The sequence below is a fragment of the Megalops cyprinoides genome, chromosome 19 (genome assembly GCF_013368585.1).
Source record: "Megalops cyprinoides isolate fMegCyp1 chromosome 19, fMegCyp1.pri, whole genome shotgun sequence".
Lineage (NCBI taxonomy): Eukaryota > Metazoa > Chordata > Actinopteri > Elopiformes > Megalopidae > Megalops > Megalops cyprinoides.
In genome coordinates, this window is record NC_050601.1 from 8,268,331 (window position 1) to 8,289,613 (window position 21,283).

The 21,283-nt window shown below is 41.1% G+C and overlaps 1 protein-coding gene across 1 annotated transcript; it reads left to right on the forward strand.

The window, feature by feature from the left end:
- The first annotated feature begins 636 nt into the window (after window positions 1-636).
- On the forward strand, window positions 637-16,371 carry slc29a4 (solute carrier family 29 member 4). The gene is made up of 11 exons (XM_036553443.1): window positions 637-834; window positions 5,648-5,883; window positions 7,658-7,789; window positions 8,217-8,330; window positions 9,505-9,633; window positions 10,053-10,127; window positions 10,860-11,116; window positions 13,180-13,306; window positions 14,131-14,318; window positions 14,745-14,985; window positions 16,109-16,371. The coding sequence occupies exons 2-11, from the start codon at window positions 5,721-5,723 to the stop codon at window positions 16,243-16,245; spliced, it is 1,563 nt and encodes a 520-aa protein (XP_036409336.1). The 5' UTR covers window positions 637-834; window positions 5,648-5,720; the 3' UTR covers window positions 16,246-16,371.
- Window positions 16,372-21,283: the final 4,912 nt, after the last annotated feature.

Sequence of the window (21,283 nt, forward strand, 5' to 3'; positions counted from 1 at the left end):
TTAATTAATATTACATTACAATATAGTAAATAGTCAATTACAATGCAAAGCTACCACATTGTTGCTACTTTCATCTAAATGCTATGCTATACTGCAAAACGGAATTAAGGTTATATTGATCCTTTTGAGAAGTAATTTTATCTTTTTTTTCAATTATGGAAGGAGTAAATCATGACTAAACAATTATATACATGGATTGCATGCGCTCACTTGAAAACACAAACGGCGATTTCGTCCTAAAGTTAGAAAAATCTCAAACAGCAGTTACTGCCTAAAGATATAAATAAGCAAGCAACGAGTTAACACCAGACTAAGTATTTGTCCGTAAATCTAACGTGCTTATATTAAGACGGCGCTAAGGGATGTCATTAAGAAACACAGCGTCCAGGAGTGTCACGATTCCACAGTATAGAAAGCCATTGAATGTAGACCAATTATAGGAGATTTTCAATGATAAGGTTATGTCACAAGGAATACAGACAGGAAAACATACAGCGGACAGAATGCCGGCGTAAAATCTGCATAAACATTCGATTCGTGTAAGGGTGCAGATGGTTAAACTGAGCCCAGTTCTCCTTTAAATTGTTAAGATCCAGTGGCTGATGGTGCGGTGAGTTTTCATGTGAGGTTGAGGGTAGGGCTTTCTGGATGCGAGGCAGGGAGGGAGCGCCAGCGACTGTACCTTACGTGAGGAGGGATGTAGCAGCTGGACCATTGTGATGGATAGAACTCGCATCCAACACCAAAGATGGCAAATACATCAAATCATTGGGGTTTCTTTTTAACGGAATAACATCTTCGCAGACCCCCAGGCAACTTAACAGTAGACATAAGGTAAGCGATAACCTGTTGTGAGTACTCCAGCGCGGCTCGAAAACGCGTGAAAATGTTCGTGTGCGTTAAAAAAAAGCCGGGGTACACCGTTCCCAGGATTTGAAAAAAAGGAACTATCTGTTAATTAATCTCTGGAACTTAACTAGGTATTTACATTTTATTAATGAAAGAACTGGAAAGAAGGCGATAAAACATGATTCAATTTAACATAATTGCATTGTTTTACCGTTCTTTTTTATGTTTATTTATACAAAACAATATATAATTGCTTGAAATTTTATATAACTGTTTGAAAAAACATTATTATTTATTTGTTATAGTCATATTCAAAATTATGTGTGTGGTAAAGGTCATACTTTATTTGAATGTATGTACTCAATAGGAATATCAAACTCTTTCGATACATGTGGAATTTTGGTGGCTTGATAATTTCAGATAGCTTTAAATTAAGGTTTATTGCACGATTATTGTGTTATTCTTTTCGAATATTGTATGATCATATTGCATCAAATAAGATAGGACCTTATTATAAGACCTTGTTTTCGAGAGAAGCAATGAGCGCCACCCTCTGTTGAGAACAAAGAAAATGAAACAAAGCTTTTCGCATCAAATCTGATTTAAGTTGAGTAAAATTGACACGTGTGGTGTTTCATTGCATCGTTTTTTTCCATCCAAGTGTGAGGGGTCAGACTGGTCTTTATGAGTGAGCAGAATGTTCTTCGGTTAATTTGGTGTCTCTGTGTACAGGTTTATTGCGTCCCTGAATTCGATTGGTTTTTACGATGTGACTCTAGTGACATAAAATAGAAAAAGATAACCACTCTGTAACATACAACAGTGCTTTATTTTCCTTCGGACAGCCGCGTGCTGGACCGACCTTTGGCAGGTGATCATTACTGTTTGCCTGTTATCGTATTTGCTTTTCACAGTAATGCTGACACACCAAGCTTAGGCAAACAAAGCGGACCAGCCCTAAAGATGAACAAGAGGGATTGCCGCTGATGGGGTCTAGGGGTGAATGTGTCTTCCCATCTTGCAGTTGGATTGCTTACTATTGTGAATTAGCAGTATTACATACTTAAAATCCCATGGTCACACGTTCAAGATGTAATTGTTGTTGGAAACTAGGCAGTGGTAGACACATTTCAGACATGCATCAGGTACTTTTGTAAATAAAACATGTAAAACATGTATCAATGTTTTATTTGTCCTCAACAACTCATGAATGAGTAAATGAATGCATCAATTAAATAATGAATTAAACATTTTATCTCATGCACATTTGTGGCATGTTACATGTTACTCCACATAGGTAGTGAAGCATTTATATTGCCACAGTATGTTTATATTTATATTGCCACAAAATTCCTCTTGATTATTTATGACTATAGTGTGGAACTTTACAAAAAAAAAAATCTGATTCATCAGGTGCTGGAAATGCTGCAATATTTAAGTAAGTACCACAATAAGTACCACTGGTTTAAGAAAGGAAAATATCACCATGTGCAAACATATGTGTTGGATACTCTCACTAGACGGACACCTCACTAGACGGACACCTGACTACAGTGTACTGCAGCTGGTTATTCACTGTGACTGACTCCATATGGCCTCCCAAGGCTCCTTTTTAAAATTCCTACAGCGTCAAAATATGCAAAAACATAAGAATTTTGCCACATGCAGGCAGTGTTTCATGACTAGATTACATACAGTGCAGCAGTAACTGTGAAAGGAAATGTTATGTGAAGCTTCTCAGGACAGGCTCACGCTGGTTCCTTCTGTTTTTTTCCGCACTTGCTTAACTGTCCGATCCACTTTGCTGTTTAGTGCTTAGAGTAAGATGGTGTTTCATGGTGATATCAATGGAGTCACAGCACTATGGCAAAAAAAATAGTCATCCCGTGATCATTCACGCACTCGCTGTGTCAAGTGTAAACTTACTGTAAGGCTCTGCTAACACTAGCCCCAGGAGCTTCTGCCGAGGTACTGCAATTTTTTTGATCTTGCCAAATTAATTTTAAATGCAAAGAAGACAGAATAATTCATGATGCAGTTTTTGGCATGCAAGACCTGATGCCACTGAAAAATTTATTTGAACATCTCAGCTGTTTTAAAGGTTACAGCTGATTTAGCTGACAGTAAGTCTCCTGTTTAAAAGAAGGCTCCTTCCCCTCTGTGTTTTTCTAATTACAGCCCTGCTTATGTGATGATATATGCAGTAATTAAGATGTTAGCAAACACACACAAACATAGATTTGTTGTAGACAGAAAGAAGCTATGAAATCATCTCATTATTCTATGTGCTTTGTGAATTGAAAGCATGCACAACATTGGAGATCACAACACTGCATTGACCAGGACAAGATTTCATTTTCATTAATTTCATTCATACCCTATATATATATATATTTTTTTTTACCATGCAAAGGTATTTAAATATTTGAAGGCAGTTAATTGGAGGTTGTTTCATAGAATTTTGAATGTTCATATTATGAATTTTAGAATGTATATTGCACAATGAGACAGCATTATTCATCAGACATTTCAGCGTATCATTAGGAGCCCTTCATATTGCATGTAGAAGTGTCTCTTACCGCATGTATGCTTTAGAATACTAATGGTTCCTATTAAAAAAAATTGGTTGGTTTTGAACATGTCAGAAGCACAGAATTATGATTGAGATGGATGGACCCTTTCAAAGGCAAGTCTGCCTGACCAGCAAGCAGACGAGGCGTTAATGAGCATTACACCGAGTGACGTGGTTAACTGAGGAGAAATCTGCTAGAGGCAACCCTTCAAATGTTTCTGTCTTAGAGGCCCATTACTAGGGGTCTGTCTGACGTCAAAAATGTCAGCTTCCAGCCTTATCTCCCCTTTCTGTGACAGTCTGGGGATTTAATACCAGTTTGAGGTGGACATTTATCGGTTTGCTGGTATAAATCAACCAGGGGGTTTCAGGCAACACATAGTTTTCAGTAGTGAGGCCACAGGTTCAAAGATGAGAATTCTTTTATTATGAACAAATGCTATATATGCTCTGTATATCTATACAATAACTACGCATAAATAAGCGAAGTGAAGACAGCTTCGTTTCTCAGCTTCTAAATCGTTCAGTACAGTGACCCCTCAGTTTTTAGAGAGGTCTGTTGTTTCATGTACATTACATTTATTTATTTGGCAGACGCTTTTATCCAAAGCGACTTACAAGTGAGTACAACACAAGCAAAAAAGGAGTCAACAATATTAGAAACGCTGCATGGCCAGGTTTCAATGGCTGGCCAGACAAGGTACAGGCTTGTAATGGTAGTAATAGGAACGTGAAATTTATACCTCATGTGATATTTGAATGATGCCATACTGAATTGTCCACTGACAGAGAGGAGTGTGTTTTTTAAAATCATGAATGTTGCACAATAAAAGTAATTATTTGGACCATTAAATGAATGGCTTCAAAGGTGGACCCACCAGATGGATAGTATAGCTGCCACAGCACATAGTTGTCTTTCACTGAGGTGCACCGAGCTGATAACCTTCCAACACAGGTTCTTATGTAAAGCTAATCAGCCTGGCTTTGATGTACAGGGAATGGTTGTTGTTTAACAGTGGTACAGTAGTAAGGAATAGATGTTTCATTTTTTGCATGCCCCCCAGCACACACACACACACACACACACACACACACACACACACACCAACACACATACCTACCAGACAACTAAGTAATATTTTTTCTAGAGTTTTCGTATAATTATATGTGTTTATAATATCTTCTGCTTGCACAATTATACATTGATGGCAAAATGAATGATTTATTTTACACATCAAATGGCTGCTATGTAAACAAAGTGTTTATTTTAATCTACTAACATTTAGAAAGGAATGTCTTATTCATATAGCATTCATGTACTTAAAGAAACAACATATTATTTATGTCATACATTCATTGAATAATCATTTATTTAAAAATCATGAAATTCATTATTTGGACAATAATTCATTACTCAGTTACATATTAAAAGTTGATTTTACATGAGAGGCCTGTGTGGTCTCATAGAAGGGGGGGGGGGGTACCACACCAGAGTGGGCCCAGGACCAGCCCGTGGGAGAGAATCACATGGCAGGTGGTAGTGGAATAAATGGTCGAGGTAGAGGCTGTGTTCCAAACTGCTCTGCAGATGGTGTATGTTGACAGTTGCGCATGCCTGTCGGTCTGAGAGTTTGGGGAATTCGTATGTAAAGTGGCATGTTTTCTGTTCTTCTGCTAAGAAATAGTTTTATTAACTAATTGTGTTGCTGCTAGGGGAGACCAGTGATTGTACTTCAACAAGCAAAGCAAGCTCACAGTGGATTCAGCTTATTGTACGTCACTTTCTAGGAGCTGCTTATGCAAAAGAGGAAAGAACTTGCTATTTATGTATAGGAGGTGTATGGATAGGGGAAGGACTGTCACCATAGCAACAGTAACTTTTTTTTTACATGAAAGCACTTCGCAAACTCAGAGACAGATCAGTGTCAGGTATTGCACTACTATCAGAAAACAATGCAACTGGTCCTGACTCACAAGTCTTGGACTGCCCCAAATGTCAGCCATTTTGGAAGGTGCAGCAGAAAGTGTAGTGTGCTTGTGGTGAATAAATAATGCCTTATTTCTTCATATGTTGAAACATTAAATGCATATTTCCGTTTTCATCTTGCCTCAAATTTAATTGGGTAAACATTTGGAAGCCTGGACACATTATAATATACAACCTGAAGATAGTGAATGATGAGCGCTGAAATAATGAAGTCTTGTTACATTTGGAATCCTGTACAGAGTGTTCTTCTAAGCAGTGGCGGCCTGACGTGACAGACAGACAGACAGACAGACTGCCCACGTCTGACCCAGGATGGGCTCCACAGGAGCAGAGAGGCGCAGGCATGCCACGCCCGCCCAGACCCCCGAGGGGAACGTCGTGGTGAGCTTCAGCTTTGAGAGCTACCAGCTGGAGGAGGAGGAGTGCCAGGCCAAGGACGCCCCAGACAAAGGCGTCCTGACCCTGACCGAGCCGGGTGAGGAGCTGGAGGGGTGGGCGGCAGTGTAGAATAGTGGTTAAGGAGCAGGAATCGTAACGGAAAGGTTAACGGTTCGATTCCCTGCTGGGGCACTGCTGCTGTACCCTTGGGCAAGATACTAAACCCACAATTGCCTCAGCAAATATCCAGCTGTATACATGGATAACGTTGAAAAAAAAACTGTCACCAATGTAAGTTGCTCTGGATAAGAGCATCTGCTAAATGCCAGTAATGTAAATGTAATGTAATGGGTGACCATCAAGGGATCAGTGCCAGAGCAAGTGCTGCTCAGTACACAGCTGTGCAAAGATGCCCTGTATGGCTTAAATATATCCCATACAACATTGTACTGGCTTCAATGTGGGAAAATTCTACTGTAAATCGCTTTGTCCTGTAGGAAGACATTTAAAGGGAGTGTCCTCTGACTGTCCTTATGGTGACACTTTCAGTATCTTTCCTACATTCACACAGCTCCCAGATAGGCAAGAATAAAACATCAGAATTAAACATTTAAGCCACAGTCAATTTAGCGCTTAAAATATGGAGGCTGAGATTTTTTTTCTCTCTCTCTAAGCCCTGCAGTAATCTTGGAATGGAGGCACTGAGGGATGACTTCAGCCCATTAATGTCCAATGAATTTCCTAATGGAGACAGGCTTCAAAGGAGGCGTACACAGAGGAGGAAAAATGTACCGCTTTAGTATTGGAGGTTTCACCTTTAAGGGTTGCTCTCCGAGAAACTATCAGTGCTTGATCTTGTTATTATCACTTTGTGTTAAACTCTAAATTTAGCTGAACATTAAGTGCAAGTGCTCCATAAAACGATAATGAGCGTTTGGAAATGAAATCCACGGAAAGTGTTTAGTTTGACGTACCAAGTGCATACCAAGTAGATATGTCCTTATAAGGGTTTCTGATAAGTGCTTGGTACCAAATGCCAGATCAAACACTTTCCCTGAGTTTCTGTATTGCAGAGAATCATTCTTGGGTCTTTTAAGCAGTCGTGTATGGGCGACCCTTGGATTTTCACATAGTTGTTGCCAATGAGTAGGGCCAGCTGACGCTGTAAGAGCCTTTCAATGTTTGAATGTTTTTTTTTACTTGCACTTAACCAAGGTTAGCATATGGGTGGGGAAAAAAAGCAGTATTCATTCCTCATAAATGTGAAATTTGTGTTTTTAGCAATGACCCAAATTAATTTGCCTTAAGACAAGAGTTTTTTCCCTTACTGGGAGAATATTTAGATTATCTTTGGAAAAAGAGTGCAGTATACATTCATCTTAAATATGGTATAGCCTATCTCTGTTTAGCAGTGACCTACATTTCATGCCCAGAGGTAAGACATTGTCCTCTTTATAAGGATACTACGATACCTAAGGAAGAGAGTGGAGTATACAATCATCTTCAATACAATATGCCTTCACCCAGATTTCTTCACTACAGTTTCCTTATTGGCAGACATATAATGCAAAACATTGTTTGTGGAGCGGACATTAACATAATGAATTGTGTCAAATGTGACTTCTCCTCTTGGGGCATGCTTTTCCTCTTTGGACAGCATTGTGGTGTAGCGGCAAGGAGAAGGGTTTGTTTTATTCCCAGCTGGGGTGCTGCTGTTGTACCCTTGAGCAAGGCATTTAAACCCAAATTGACTCAGTAATTATCTAACTGTTTAAATGTATAACATAAAAAACTGTATGCTATGGAGATGACTCTGGGTGAGGGCATCTGCTAAACAAATGAAATGTAACGTAATGTGATCTCTCTGTTAGTCTTTGAGGAACCTGTACCTGATGACCGGTATCATGGGATATACTTTGCCATGCTGCTTGCTGGAGTGGGATTCCTGCTGCCTTACAATAGCTTCATCACTGATGTTGACTATCTACATCATAAATTCCCAGGTAACACAGCCCCTAGGGCAGCTCTGTCAGAATAATAGACAGTTTTATGTGGATGTATTTTCTGCTAAAGAATACTAATCCTAAACTTAAAAAACTGTTATGTTTGGTGTGCCGTTTGGGGTTGTATTTCAAACTAGAAATGGAGCAGCACTGTCCAGATTACCTGCAAATATTTTCCCATCATTTTTGCTTCTCTTGACATATTCCTCTTGCATCTTGATATATATATCACAGACTTGTTTATGCGACTGGAATGGGATTTAAAAGATGATATGATGTTGAATAAGGCACAAATCTACAATGCCAAAGTAAAACACTATGAGAAAGTGAGTGAAAGGGGTAAAAAACATGATTTGACGTGCGGTCAGACATCAGAGTGTGGTGGAGCTCAGTGGCTGCTGGTTGTGATGGTCTGCTTGCCTGGCAGGAATGTCCATCGTGTTTGACATGAGCCTCACCTACATCCTGGTGGCCCTGGTGGCAGTGGTCCTCAACAATGCTCTGGTGGAGATGCTTAGCCTGCACACCCGCATCACTACAGGTAAAACACATGCGCACACGTGCACACACACACACACACGCACATACATACGCAGGCACACACACACAAACGTACGCTTAAGCAAAAGCATTCACACACTCAAGCTTGCACACAGACATACACAAACAGCCTTATGCAAATAAATGCACACAAACATGCACATGTAGTTTATGTGAAAGATGTCTGTCACTCCATGAGTGAGACCTGAAGCCCTGTTCTCAATGCATAACTTGACTCTAACAGCCAACAGCATTATCAGTTGAGCTAAAGGCAATATGCGTCTAGCTCCATAGGCAAAAACGATAGCTAACTGGAGTCTCAGGGAGTGACGTCAAAACTGAAAAAGCTCTGCTACCTGCCACCCCAATGTTACTGGCTTTACGCAAAACTCACTGTAGCTATTACTTTCAGTTCTGCTACACACACAGGGAGTGTGCAGTTGTTGATCGTTAATGAATGAGTGTTGAGAAAAATTTTCAGAGAAGTTTGTCGTGAAACACATGATTGTCGCTGTCAAGGAGACAGACTGTCACTCTTGGCCCTGTGGCCGAGAGTGCTCTTTACTGCACTGAAAGGCTTTGTCATTAGAGCGTCCCTCCCTGCTGCAGCTGAGCTGAGGCCCCGCCTCTTTGTCTGTGCTACATGAGGCAGCGGCTCAGTTCCGCTTGTGCGCTCAGTATAATTAAGCCTCATTTGGCAGAGGCTCTTAGTGACAGATCAAATGCAGCTGGCCCTGATAAGAACGCGCCGATATTCATACTCTCACCCTGACCATGGAGCGTTAAATTACACTTGTGCCAAAAAAAGACTAGGGCCCATTAGAGGAGTAAGACCATGTGAGGCCCCTGTGAGATCAGAGAAGGTGCTTAATAAATGAACCACAGCACGTCCTCCAGGCCACTGAAAATTATGCTAAGGCCACACTGATACACATCAGGACACAGTACAATTCCCAAGTATAATGGATTTTGGATTATCTTTTGAATCAGAGGAAATTTGGGGTGCATAAAGCCCCAGATGACAAGTATATCAGATATAAACTGCATACTTCCAGTGACCTATGTCCAGTGGATGTGATCAGGACTTTGTTGCAGTTATGAGTGTCTCAGGCTCAGGAATATGAGGTGTGCCTGTCCTTCAGCCAGTGCGTGAATGTGTTGTATTGCTCCTGCAGGCTACCTCTTTGCCTTGGGGCCTTTGATGTTCGTCGGCATCTTTGACGTGTGGCTGGAGCGGTTCACCACCAAGCAGGCATATGTCATCAACTTGGTGGCAGTGGGGGTCGTGGCTTTCGGATGTACAGGTACCTTATGCGTTTTAGGAAGACAGTGCTGGGGAAGACACATTCTCATTCACAAGAAATGTGTCCATTTAGCATGCCATCTTCTTACTGTGACTTGTCCCTAAAAGGTAGAGTACAATGGGATCAGTGCTTGAGCATCTATGAGTCCTTATATATATGCTGCCTTTATGTAGTCCTTCCATAACATAAGGTTAGGATCACTACGGTGATGAATTCCAGTTGAGTGCTGGAAGACACATTGCAGAAGAATCACATTATCGAAGACTGTAATGCGGCCATTTTCATCATTTGTTATTATTGAAGATGACAGTTGTGTCACCCTCGTGGAGTAACTTGAGAAGTCATCTCTGTGGTTACCAGACCAAGACCCTGCGGTGCCTGCTTTAACATCATTCTCTCTTTGCCATCTTCTTCCCCAGTCCAGCAGTCCAGTTTCTATGGTTACATGGGGATGCTTCCGAAGAGATACACACAAGGAGTGATGACCGGAGAGAGTAAGAGGTTTTTTTTAATTCTTGTGTCTGCAGCTCTCCATACCAGATCCCAGTGATGGTTTCTCATTAATAGAAATCGAGAGAGATGCGGGAGAAAGAGACAGAGAGAGTAGGAGCTTCATATTGTTCTAATCTGCCATATAGAGTTATTTTGTTTATATTACACTGCTTCATGTTGTGGTGCTTATTAAGTGCAGTCCTGCTGTGTGGGTAACTGGTAATCATATGCATTATGCACTTCACATGGTAAGTTGCCTTAGGTAAGAGCATCTGCTAAGAACATCATCATAAAACTGGACTAACTGAGATTCAGTCGGCCTGACTGAAAGATCAAGCAGGAAGAGGGAAAATGTCCTCTGTGTGTGATTACTTTTTCATTGTGTCTCATTATATTACATTAAAAGCATTCAGCAGACACTCTTACCCAGAGCGACTTCCAGCACAATAGAACAAAATTGTCTCCATTCAAGTTAAATCAGCAACAGTATCAGACAACACTCACAGACCAGTGAGTGTGAGAATAATGCCATTCAAGCCCTACCACAAATTACCTTGTGCAATCTGACAGAAGCCAAGTATACTATGATACAACAGTCCATATAACACAGAATCCAAACTATATCGCAATACTACATGTAAAATAAACATCAGATCCTAGAGGTAGCAGGTGTTAGGGGGCGGGGGTTGAGGTGGAACCAAGACAGCATCTCACGTCTCTTCCTGCCCCCTCAGGTACAGCAGGCGTGATAATATCGCTGAGCCGCATCTTCACCAAGCTGCTGATCAAGAACGAGAGGAAGAACACCATCATCTTCTTCCTCATCTCCATCGGCATGGAGCTCATGTGCTTCGTGCTCCATCTGCTTGTGCGCCGGACGCGTTTCGTACAATACTACACCAACTGTGTCCGCCAGGGCCTGGCTGAGGTCAAGGGTCATGGGGACTCTGGCACTGGATACCGAGTCCACCATGACGTCGTCACAGAGGAAGTAAGATTTGTAAGTTTTTTTTGTAGAGTACAGATCTGTGATGACATTCTGTGTTCTTTAACTACTATAAAGGAAGCTGTAATTAAAGGTTTGTTTTAATATTCATTCACTGTATTTGTTTGAACTACTTTAAAAGGCATCAAGGCATCTTGGAATATGATTAGCACTTTATGCTGCTAATATTATTTAACATCTAATGGTAGTTTTACAAGAATTTTAATCTCTGTTTGAAGACAATAGTCATTTCAAATGAGTAAAATATTTGATTGGACATACGAAGCAGACCCACTGAATCAATGAACATCTGACACAGGAAACTAAACACTTTCCCTGGACTAACATTTTTCAAAGAGTCACTGTAGGTGCCCTTTAGATATAGTGGAAAATATGTATAAAACAGTCCAAGCAGTAATGTGCAGTCTCTCTATGACTGATCAGCATCTGTGGTAAACAGCTGCTGATAACACACTGTGGGCTTGATTGCATTACTTTGAAATCAAAGCAGAGTAGCTCCCCTGCATGCAGTAATGTCAGGTGCTGCTTTACAGAAATAAATGCCCATTCATCATGGATTTAAGACCTCCTACTGTGGAATCTCCAGCCAAATGTTTCCCCTTCCAGCGTCCTTAATCACAGTTAAGACTGAAGGGCCAGGGGTTTGCAATTTTGTGATTGCCTTAAGAGCTGTCTGCTGGCTGCCTGAACGAGGCACAGCATTTCAGAGGTTTACACTGTGACAAAATTTCACATCAGTTTATGAGTCTTATTGGGCCTATTTGTGTACGTCCTGGAATGTTGCTTTTTGTTCAGCTTGTTCTTGATGGGTTAATAGACCACCCCTGTGATCCCTGTAAATATTTGCTATCTTAGTTAGTTTTGCCTGATAGAAAACAGGATTTAGCTCTCAGAGATTTAGCCAGCAGGTAATATTTACTTTGAATAATTGTCTAAAGTGGAATATACAGCTTACCAATATCAATACCAGCTTACAATTGTACAATTTCTTTTTATATATGTTGCTCGACTGTCATCACAGGTTTTCATAAAGTCACAAGCTTTCATAAAGTCAATACATTTGTGTATATATGACAAACAGTAGAGCAAGCCTATCCCACCTCATTTTCAGAGCAAGTCTGTATACATGGTACATTCATTGTAATGATAACAATGATTCATACTTTAAATATGGACCAGAAATGTAACAGAAAATGAATACATCACATGTGAATTGTATAGCTTGAGCTATTTTTGATCCATATCTTGTAATATTTTTGCTTTTTGAAAAATGAAGACACTAACATGCTACAGAGTTCTTTGTGGGGCAAATTCATTAAATGGCCTTAGTCTCTACAAAACATCAAACTCTATTCTCATGCTTGCTCCATGTTAAAAACAAAAAACATAAAACAGTGGAATGCTACAGTGAAGCATTCAAAGAAGTTCTCTAAACGCCCTGTGATTTCTAAGATAACGGTCTTTTCTCTCCTAGTGCTGTATTCCCCTACATATGTGTACACTAGCGTCAGAGCCTGATGGCCAGCGTGACTAGATCTGCAGCGTAATTTCCCCAGAGTCCTTTAATGAATTTGTCCCCGTTCTGCATTGCCCTGGGGCGTGCAAAGCCCCCCTTTTATTCCCTCCAAATTAAAGAGAGTGGTTTTGCTGGCCCCCACAGACACTAAGTCAATTAATGGGCCTGGTCTTGGCAGCCACCACGGCAGTGCCAGCTCATGAGAGATGGCCCTCTTGGAAAGCGAGGCTTGTTTGTTGATGAATGTCTCCTCCCGACGACCCACTACGCCGTCACCGCGGCGACCTCTGTGAAGTAAGGCTCGACGGCTGAATCTTAAGTGAGCCGGCGAGCTCATGCTAAATAGCTTTATTTTGCCATTGTGTTTAATCCTTTTGTCGTCGTCCTCCGAAGTAACAGAGTATAGGCTTACCATGAAATAGGAAACAGCTGGACATATGGTGAGGCAACGTGTGAGCGATTGGCACTTGTCAATGTTCTCTGGATTCACGTAAGAAGGGACAAATCTGTTCCCTCTTTTTTCTTCCCTAAGGATAATGGTGCCGTGGGTGGTTCCCCCACTGACGGTGCAATGGAGCCCGAATTTGCAGGCAGTGGCACATACATGAGATTTGATGTTCCCAAGCCAAAAATAAAGAAGAGCTGGCCCAGCATAAAAGGTAAGCAAAAGAGGTTTGTGGGGTTAGGGAGAAGTGGTTGTATGAAAGAGATGCTGCGAAGGTCTAGCGGTGGTTGACCTCACTTGGTACGCCTTTCTGTGTGAATGCTTTAAGAGACTTGCTGACCAACTGAATCTGATGCTAGGTTCACAGAAAGACAAAACGTGCTGACAGTGACTGTGACTTGGTTTCTGGAACATTCTAGCATTACCTTTCTCTCCGTCTCTCTCTATGTGTGTATGCAGACATACCCCATCATCTCCATACCTTGAATCTTTGCCTTCTTTCATGCTCCTTTGTGCCATTGCACTCCAGTAAGCTGCAAACACTGGAACTCCATAGTAGTGTGGGTCTTCCTGTTATGTACACGTCACTTGCGGGGCGGCAGTGTAGCATAGCGGTAAGGTACGGGGCTTGTTACCAAAGGGTTGCCAGTTTGATTCCCCACTGGCGCCCCGCTGCTGTACCCTTGAGAAGGGTACTTAACTCACAATTGCCTCAGTAAATATCCAGCTGTATAAATGGATAACATGTTAAAATTGTAACATATGCATGTCCCTCTGGGTAAGAGTATCTGCTAAATGACAATAATGTAATGTCACTTGATCAATCATGGCAGATTGGCCAGGCATTTTCGCTGTTTGCTGTTGCTTCTGGGAAGCTGCATACTGGCTTAACAGCCCTTTTCTCCAGCATTGCCCTTAGTGTGGCGAAATGAAACAAGAGTATCTCAACCCCCGACAGAATCAATAGCGGGTGATTGTGATGGACGAGACGTTGCTCAATAACATTAAAGAGACCATCGACTCTGTGCTTCCCTGCAGACATGATCCTGCACCGCTACGTGGTCTCCCGGGTGATCTGGACCTACATGCTGGCGATTGCGGTCACCTACTTCATAACACTGTGCCTGTTCCCGGGGCTGGAGTCGGAGATCCATAACGATATGCTGGGTGACTGGCTACCCATTCTGGTCATGGCCATCTTTAACATGTCAGACTTTGTGGGGAAAGTAAGTGAGAGAGCATAATTCATTTTGACACATATTTAAAATATGTTCTTCCAAGGTCGGTTTTTACATTTTGAGGCGTAACGGTCAGCTCCTGGGAATTGCATAGTGCTTGGGACTGTTGTGACATTGCAGATTATATTACAGTTCTCTCATGATGGGAGCAAATGAATTCAGTGGGATCTGAACTGCCTCAGATGCACTCTGTGCAATAAAGTGGAATATGCAATTATCCAGAATGCAATTATAAGAGGCTGACTGCATTACTGTCCAATAAGGGAGTCAAGTAAAGGAAACCACTTTTTTGGGGGGGGGGGGCTTTAGTGTCCAGAAGGTTTAGAATAAGACCTCCTAAGGAAAGGCCTGATTCTGACAGACTCCTCCCTCCTCCTCCTCCTCCTCCTCCTCCTCCTCCTCTTCCATTGCCAGATCCTGGCAGCTCTGCCCTATGAGTGGAAGGGCGGCCGGCTGTTACTGGTCTCCTGCGTGAGGGTGGTCTTCATCCCGCTCTTCATCATGTGCGTGTACCCGGTGCAGAGGCCGACGCTCAGCCACCCTGCCTGGCCCTGCATCTTCTCCCTCCTCATGGGCATCAGCAACGGCTACTTCGGCAGCGTTCCCATGATTCAGGCAGCGGGAAAGGTGGCTCCAGAGCAGAGGGAACTCGCAGGTGTGTGAGTGTGTGTGCGTTTGTGTGTGAGTGTGCATGTGCGTGTGCATACGGTTGCGTGTGTGCGTGCGCATGTGTGTGTTTGTGTGTGTGCGTGCACTTGTGTGTGGGTGTATGTGTGTGTGTGGGTGTGAGCATGCACATATGTGTCTGTGTGCACGTATGTACTGTATGTGCACATGTGGTTGTGTTGCATGTGTACTTGTGTATGCTTTTGAGTACATCTGACGTGTGTGTGTGTGAGAGAGTGTGCGTGGCTGCATGCATATGCGTTTGTGTGTGTGTGTATGTGTGTGTGTGAGCATGCTGGGAAAATATATTGGGGTGGTTTGTAATGTATTTTGTGTACTTAAACAGCTTTTTCCCCCACAGAACTGGAATGTTTCCTTTTGTTCAGCTTGTTCATGATGGCTTAATTGACCATCTCTGTAACCCCTGTAAATTTTTTTTTTTTTTTTTTAATCTCAGTCTTACCTCATAGAAAACAGGATTTAGCTAGATTTAGGCTAGATTTAGCCAGCAGGTGGTATTTACTTTGAATAATTTTTATTCTCATTTGCTTGTTTATTATTATTATATAATTTCTGTTTAAATATGTTGCTTGGGCATATAGTTTTTGAAATGGTAAGGCATGAATTCTACAAAGTACTTGTACAAACTCTTGTACGGTTATACAAAGGTTCATAAATAAGATGTCTGTCATCATAGGTGGAGGTCTTTGATAACTCCTATGTGTACCCATGCAATATGTTTGTCAGTGTACCCCTGTCAAACAGTCACCAGGAACTCAAATAAAGTTATCAGCTAATTCTAGGCAAAGCTATTGACCTCATCACAGTCTTGTTTATTAAAGTCAATACATTTTGGAGCTTTATTAAAGTCAATACATTTGTGTATACATGTATATCATGACAAATACTGGAGCAAGCTAATCCCACCTCAGTTTCAGAGCAAGTGTTCATACTTTGGTATTTTCATTGTAACAGTGATTAATACTGTGTGTGTGTGTGTGTGTGTGTGTGTGTGTGTGTGTGTGTGTATGTGTGTTTGTGCATGCTACGAAAATATATTGGGGTGACCTGTAATGTATTTTGTATACTTAAGTAGCTTTTTTCCCCCACAGGTAACACAATGACTGTGTCCTACATGACAGGACTGATGTTGGGTTCGGCAGTCGCATATTTTGCCTACAACTTCAGCGCCAAGGGTTCCAGCCCCAACTTAGAAATGCCTCACAACTTCACTACCTCGGGGTACTGAATGTGACAGCCAGCCCGCCAGCGCCCTCCAGTGTCGATGCCAATGAAGTGCGTACCCCATGGCTTTCAACAATTTCACAGCGGCTGCGTATCCGACGAAAAGCCAGCCAACATCCAAAAATGTGAATCCCAGCACTGGGCCTGCGTGGAACTCATCTCAACACTTTGCTGTATCAAAAACAAAGCCCTTAAGTGGCGTCAGGAATGAATGTGTTTGCTGCGCTTGTGCTGTTAAGTCTTGACTACTCTGCCATTCATTTCACCCTGTCTGTCTGACTCCAAAAGACATTGAATGTGAGACTTCCATGCTGACCCTAACGTACAGGTGCCATCTCGTGACATCGCTACTTTTTCTTTGTTGTCCTTTTTAAACAGTGTCCTTTCCTTGTTGTGGGTTACTACCTGGACATTGCATAGGCATTTGACAAACTAAACTAATACTAACAAGTCAGATCCCCTCTGGACTCCCTTGCATCACGATTCTTTTTTCCAGGAGAGACATTTGCCGCTTCAGTGAGGTGACTCACACTAATGCCTGGATAAGAAGAGCCCCCAGATCTCTTTGCTGAAGTAAACCTGATGTTGTCCATGTCTGTGAAAAATAAATACGTTTTTCTTTTCTATACTTTTGCAGTATGGCAAGTCATTGTGAATATGATCAGCTCAGTTTTGTGTATATGTGTTTTAGAAGAACGGTGAAGTAACAACAACGTTAATATGTGGAATTCACATTTACATGCTACTAAACTGGCACCACATCAAAATGCCCCCTTTCCAGTGATTGCCATAATGGGTTTTTAAATTTGAACATAACTTAACTGAATGTTACAATATTGTGCTTTGCCCAGGTACAAAAATTGCATTCTAAATCTCTACTTTTTAATAACAAATTTAAAAATGTAAGAGAAAGAAAAAGAGAAAGATTATATCTCATATACAGTCTTGCAGGGAGTGTACAATTAATAGGGAAAGTTAATGGGAAATAACCCATTCATTACACACTATCATGTGAAACTATGTGATACTATGAACAATGTACCATTATTCAACAGAACATAATGTTTTTTAATACTTTCAATTTTAATCAAAAATGTGATTAGCAAAGCTTGTCAAAAATCAAATTAGAGTGGCATTAAGAACCCAAACTTACAGTATAGAGTTGCTTTTGTATACTTGGATAGATGCAGCTATACTTTATACTCTGTACTTTAAAGTCGTGCTCCTAAGTCCATTGGTACTTTAATAATGTTATATCACGTTTTTTTTTTCCCCACAGGTGACATCTTATGAACTAAATGCTGCAGTGCAGTGATAATTAGAATACACTGCAGTGCCACAAGGCGCGTTTGTTTGCTCAGGGTCCACACTAGATTAGCTGGGCCAGGCTTGGCTTCATACCGCTGAGACAGAGACTGAGACAGCTGAGTTCCGGAATATTCTATAGATCTCCTCTCCAATTAGTCTCCCCTTTACAAATCCACACCAACGTGAACCTGCTCATGTAGCCCAATATGCTAATTAAACGGGCAGATCGCCAGGCTCGTCCCCTGGTGGCCTTTCTCATGCTCACAAGGAAGTTGCAGGTCAACAGTTCAAATGTAGTTAAGAAATTATAGCCCTAACCAAAGTGGTAAAACGTAGACAGTCTAAACATCGTAAGCAATGTTGCACTGATCACTGTTTCTATATTTTTATGGTGTAGGAAACACAGTACTAGTCAAAAGTTTGGACACAACTTTTATTCTTTATTTTTATTGTTTTCCAAATGTGAGAATAATAGTAAAGACATCAAACCCATGAAATAATACAAATGGAATTATGCAGTGAAAAAAAGGGTGCAAATTGTCAAAACTATCTTACAATTTAGATTCTTCAAAATATCCCATTTTTTTAAATAAACTTTTGTGGAAAAAATCATATGTAGGCATCAACTTCACTATTTATATTTGTCTGAGAAATTTTGAGCATTTAAGCGTAAGTCTGTAGATCAAAATTTTTTTGAATGCATTATCTTAATCAGGTGTGTCCAAACGTTTGACCAGTACTGTGTGTCAGGGCACACTAGGTGGGTGGGATTGGGGGGGGGGGGGGCATGTCTCCAAGGGAGCAGAGCCCAAAACAACATGATTTAAAGCACTCACAGCCACCACTGCGATCTGACAGAATTGCTTTGGTGAGGCGCACTGGTGATGGATTTCGAGGGGGTAGGTGGGGGGCGATGTGTAATCCATCTCTCCCCACACTGGGCGGGTTGATGCACTGTTTATCTACCGCCTGTCTTCCGTTTGCTTACCGCCATCATCCTCGCTGAATCCCAAAAGCTACTGACGCAGGTGAGCAGACTCATTCTTGTCTGTCTGCGGCCCAATGAGGGCATCTGAAGGACAAAACAGCAGAATGCAGCAGCGCATCAGCTCCTACGTGCTGTATCAGTCGGGTGATCACATCGTCTAGGGTATTTATAACAGCGTACAATGACAAAGCACGGCACTGTAATTACAAGCGCTTTGTATGGGCAGATTACGGATTGTCCTGTAAAATTGCTCCAATAAATATCCAACATATATTGTAAAATGTAAATTAAAACTTAAAAGCATTGTAAGTTGCCTTTGGTAAGGGCATTTACCAAGCAAAATAATGCATTCTCATTACAAACCACTGGAAGTGACTGTAAAAAGATGATGGATGATGGATGAACAATTTACGAAAAACTGCCGTGTGAAGCGTCCTGTTACAGGTCCAGTAAAATCCGTTTGAGCAGCATCATCAATACAGCAGAGGGCGCTCTTGTATTGTGTATATAATTGCACCCTGAGGCGGCATATACTTCCTGTATAGCAATATAATACTTGAGAATGAAATCGTATGTTTTGATTTTAATGGGTGGTTCTGTGAGGAAACAATTACATTGTTTCTTCGGAAGAAATAATCATCATTATAATATAGTCATATGAAGGCAAGTGTGCTTGTTACGGCCAACCAAACACTTTCTCTGGGATTTCATTTAAAATATGGTTGTTTCTTATGCTATAATTGAGCAAACCTGTTAAGTGACAACTGCAGGGCAAACTACAAATATATTTTCTTAAGTATTATGGAACCTCATTCGATAAATGCTCATCGCTTTTGGGAAAATGAGACGTTTTCACAAAATCAGCATGTTTTTTCCACCAACACATTATTCTTACAATATGCATAGAGTGCCTTTCATTTACATCATCCTGCATTTGTAGTGAAGGGAAAGAACAGAGGCAGAAGTGACTGATAGGGGAGCGTGTCCCTAGAGGAGCACGCGCTGGGAGGAGTAAGGACGAATACACTCGACTTCACGGGCTGCAGTATTGGATATGCTATGCTTTCATTGCCTCCTAATGAGAGACCTGAATAATGCATGCACTTTTATGGTGTTTTTTAAGATATGAATTTATCCCAATGGTCATTTCACACGAATCTACAGTTAGAACTGACGTCCCTGCCGCAAACTGCAATATTTTTTTTCCGTAATCCGGCAAACACCTGCAGTTTAGCTTTGTTGATAAAATGCCCAGACCACACATACCACACACGTGTGGTACCTTTCGATTCCTGATGTTCGCAACAGAGTAGCTAATACTTGCCACTTGCCACTCACTTTTTCTGCTTGAGAAAAACAACTCAGGGACTTTTTCAGGTAGCCTACTCCGTAGCTGGCTGACATTCAATATATATGCATACTATACAAGTCGTAATAACAGAATTACATTTAAATTAAAAACTATGATATTATTCATTTTTCATTTTAAATAATGAGGGTGACACTGACACCGGTGATAAAATAAATGGATGACAGAGGCTGCTGACTACAGCGATAACAAAAGATTCCATTGTCTCCAAGGAGACGGGCGCGACAGGATTGACACGCAGTTGATATGAATATGTGTTTCATACTTCAGCTGAATGTCTACCCAACTTCTTTGCGCGGCATCGGTGAAACACGATAACACGGGCAACAAGAAGACAGAGCCTTTAATGTACAAGAAGATTGAAAAATAGAATACGAGATATAAAAGCGAGTGGCTGCGAATAACGTTAAAAATTGCTTATTAATATTTCAGATCCCCCGCAAAGCCATTTCAGAAACAAGGCCATGACTCCTGTTTGCCTGTGGGGGTTCTCTCTTCGCTGTCCCATCTCGCATCTAAAGGCAGATTTATTCTTACTTAAATCAAAGGACTCGCAAGCTTCTATCCCAGCGAATTATTCTCATGAAAGCCTGACCATTGTTTCCCTATACAATGATTGCTGTGTGGTTCTTTGCTACACGCATTCACTGGAAAGATAAACATGGACAATTTCAATCAATAATGTGGCATATAAAATACGTTTCTGCCCACCTTAAAAATTTTTGATCAGCAAATATTTGATCAGCATTGTTCAGATCACCCAAGCCTTTAATAATAAGAAATACGAAATATGAATTCTTCAAAGACCTTGGCCTTTGTTCTTCCTCTGTGCTCTGAGCCGTCAATGCGATGTGTGGTAAATAAAGCCTCAGAGAAGAGACAGGCTACGCTAGGCTTTTTTTATTATTATTGTTTTGATTTGTTTAATAACTCAGTCTATCTTATCATGGAAGCCTAGGTTATAGAGAAGGTCTTTTGAAACACGTTAAACTTTATTTTCAGCATTGTATTTTTCATGGATGATGAAACTCATCTAAATCAATCACATGGGAAAACAATGACACAGCGATTAGAGTCACATGCCTTTAAAATTAAACAGAAAACTCCACCGCAAGTGTAATAGGTGCGTACGACAATGTCATTTTTCATAGACTTATGCTGTTTTATGCTTGCGCTTTTATCACAACAAAATAAAACATTGGCATTCAATATTATTTCCATAGACTAGACATAGAAATCTAAAATCCTACGTCTACATCCTACATCACGTTCGCAAAATGCCAATGTTCTTTGCTGTCCCCCAAGTGTACATGGCGAAAGATGGTGTTAGTCTATTTGTGTAAATTGAAATGCGCGATTCAGCATTGAAATAATGTC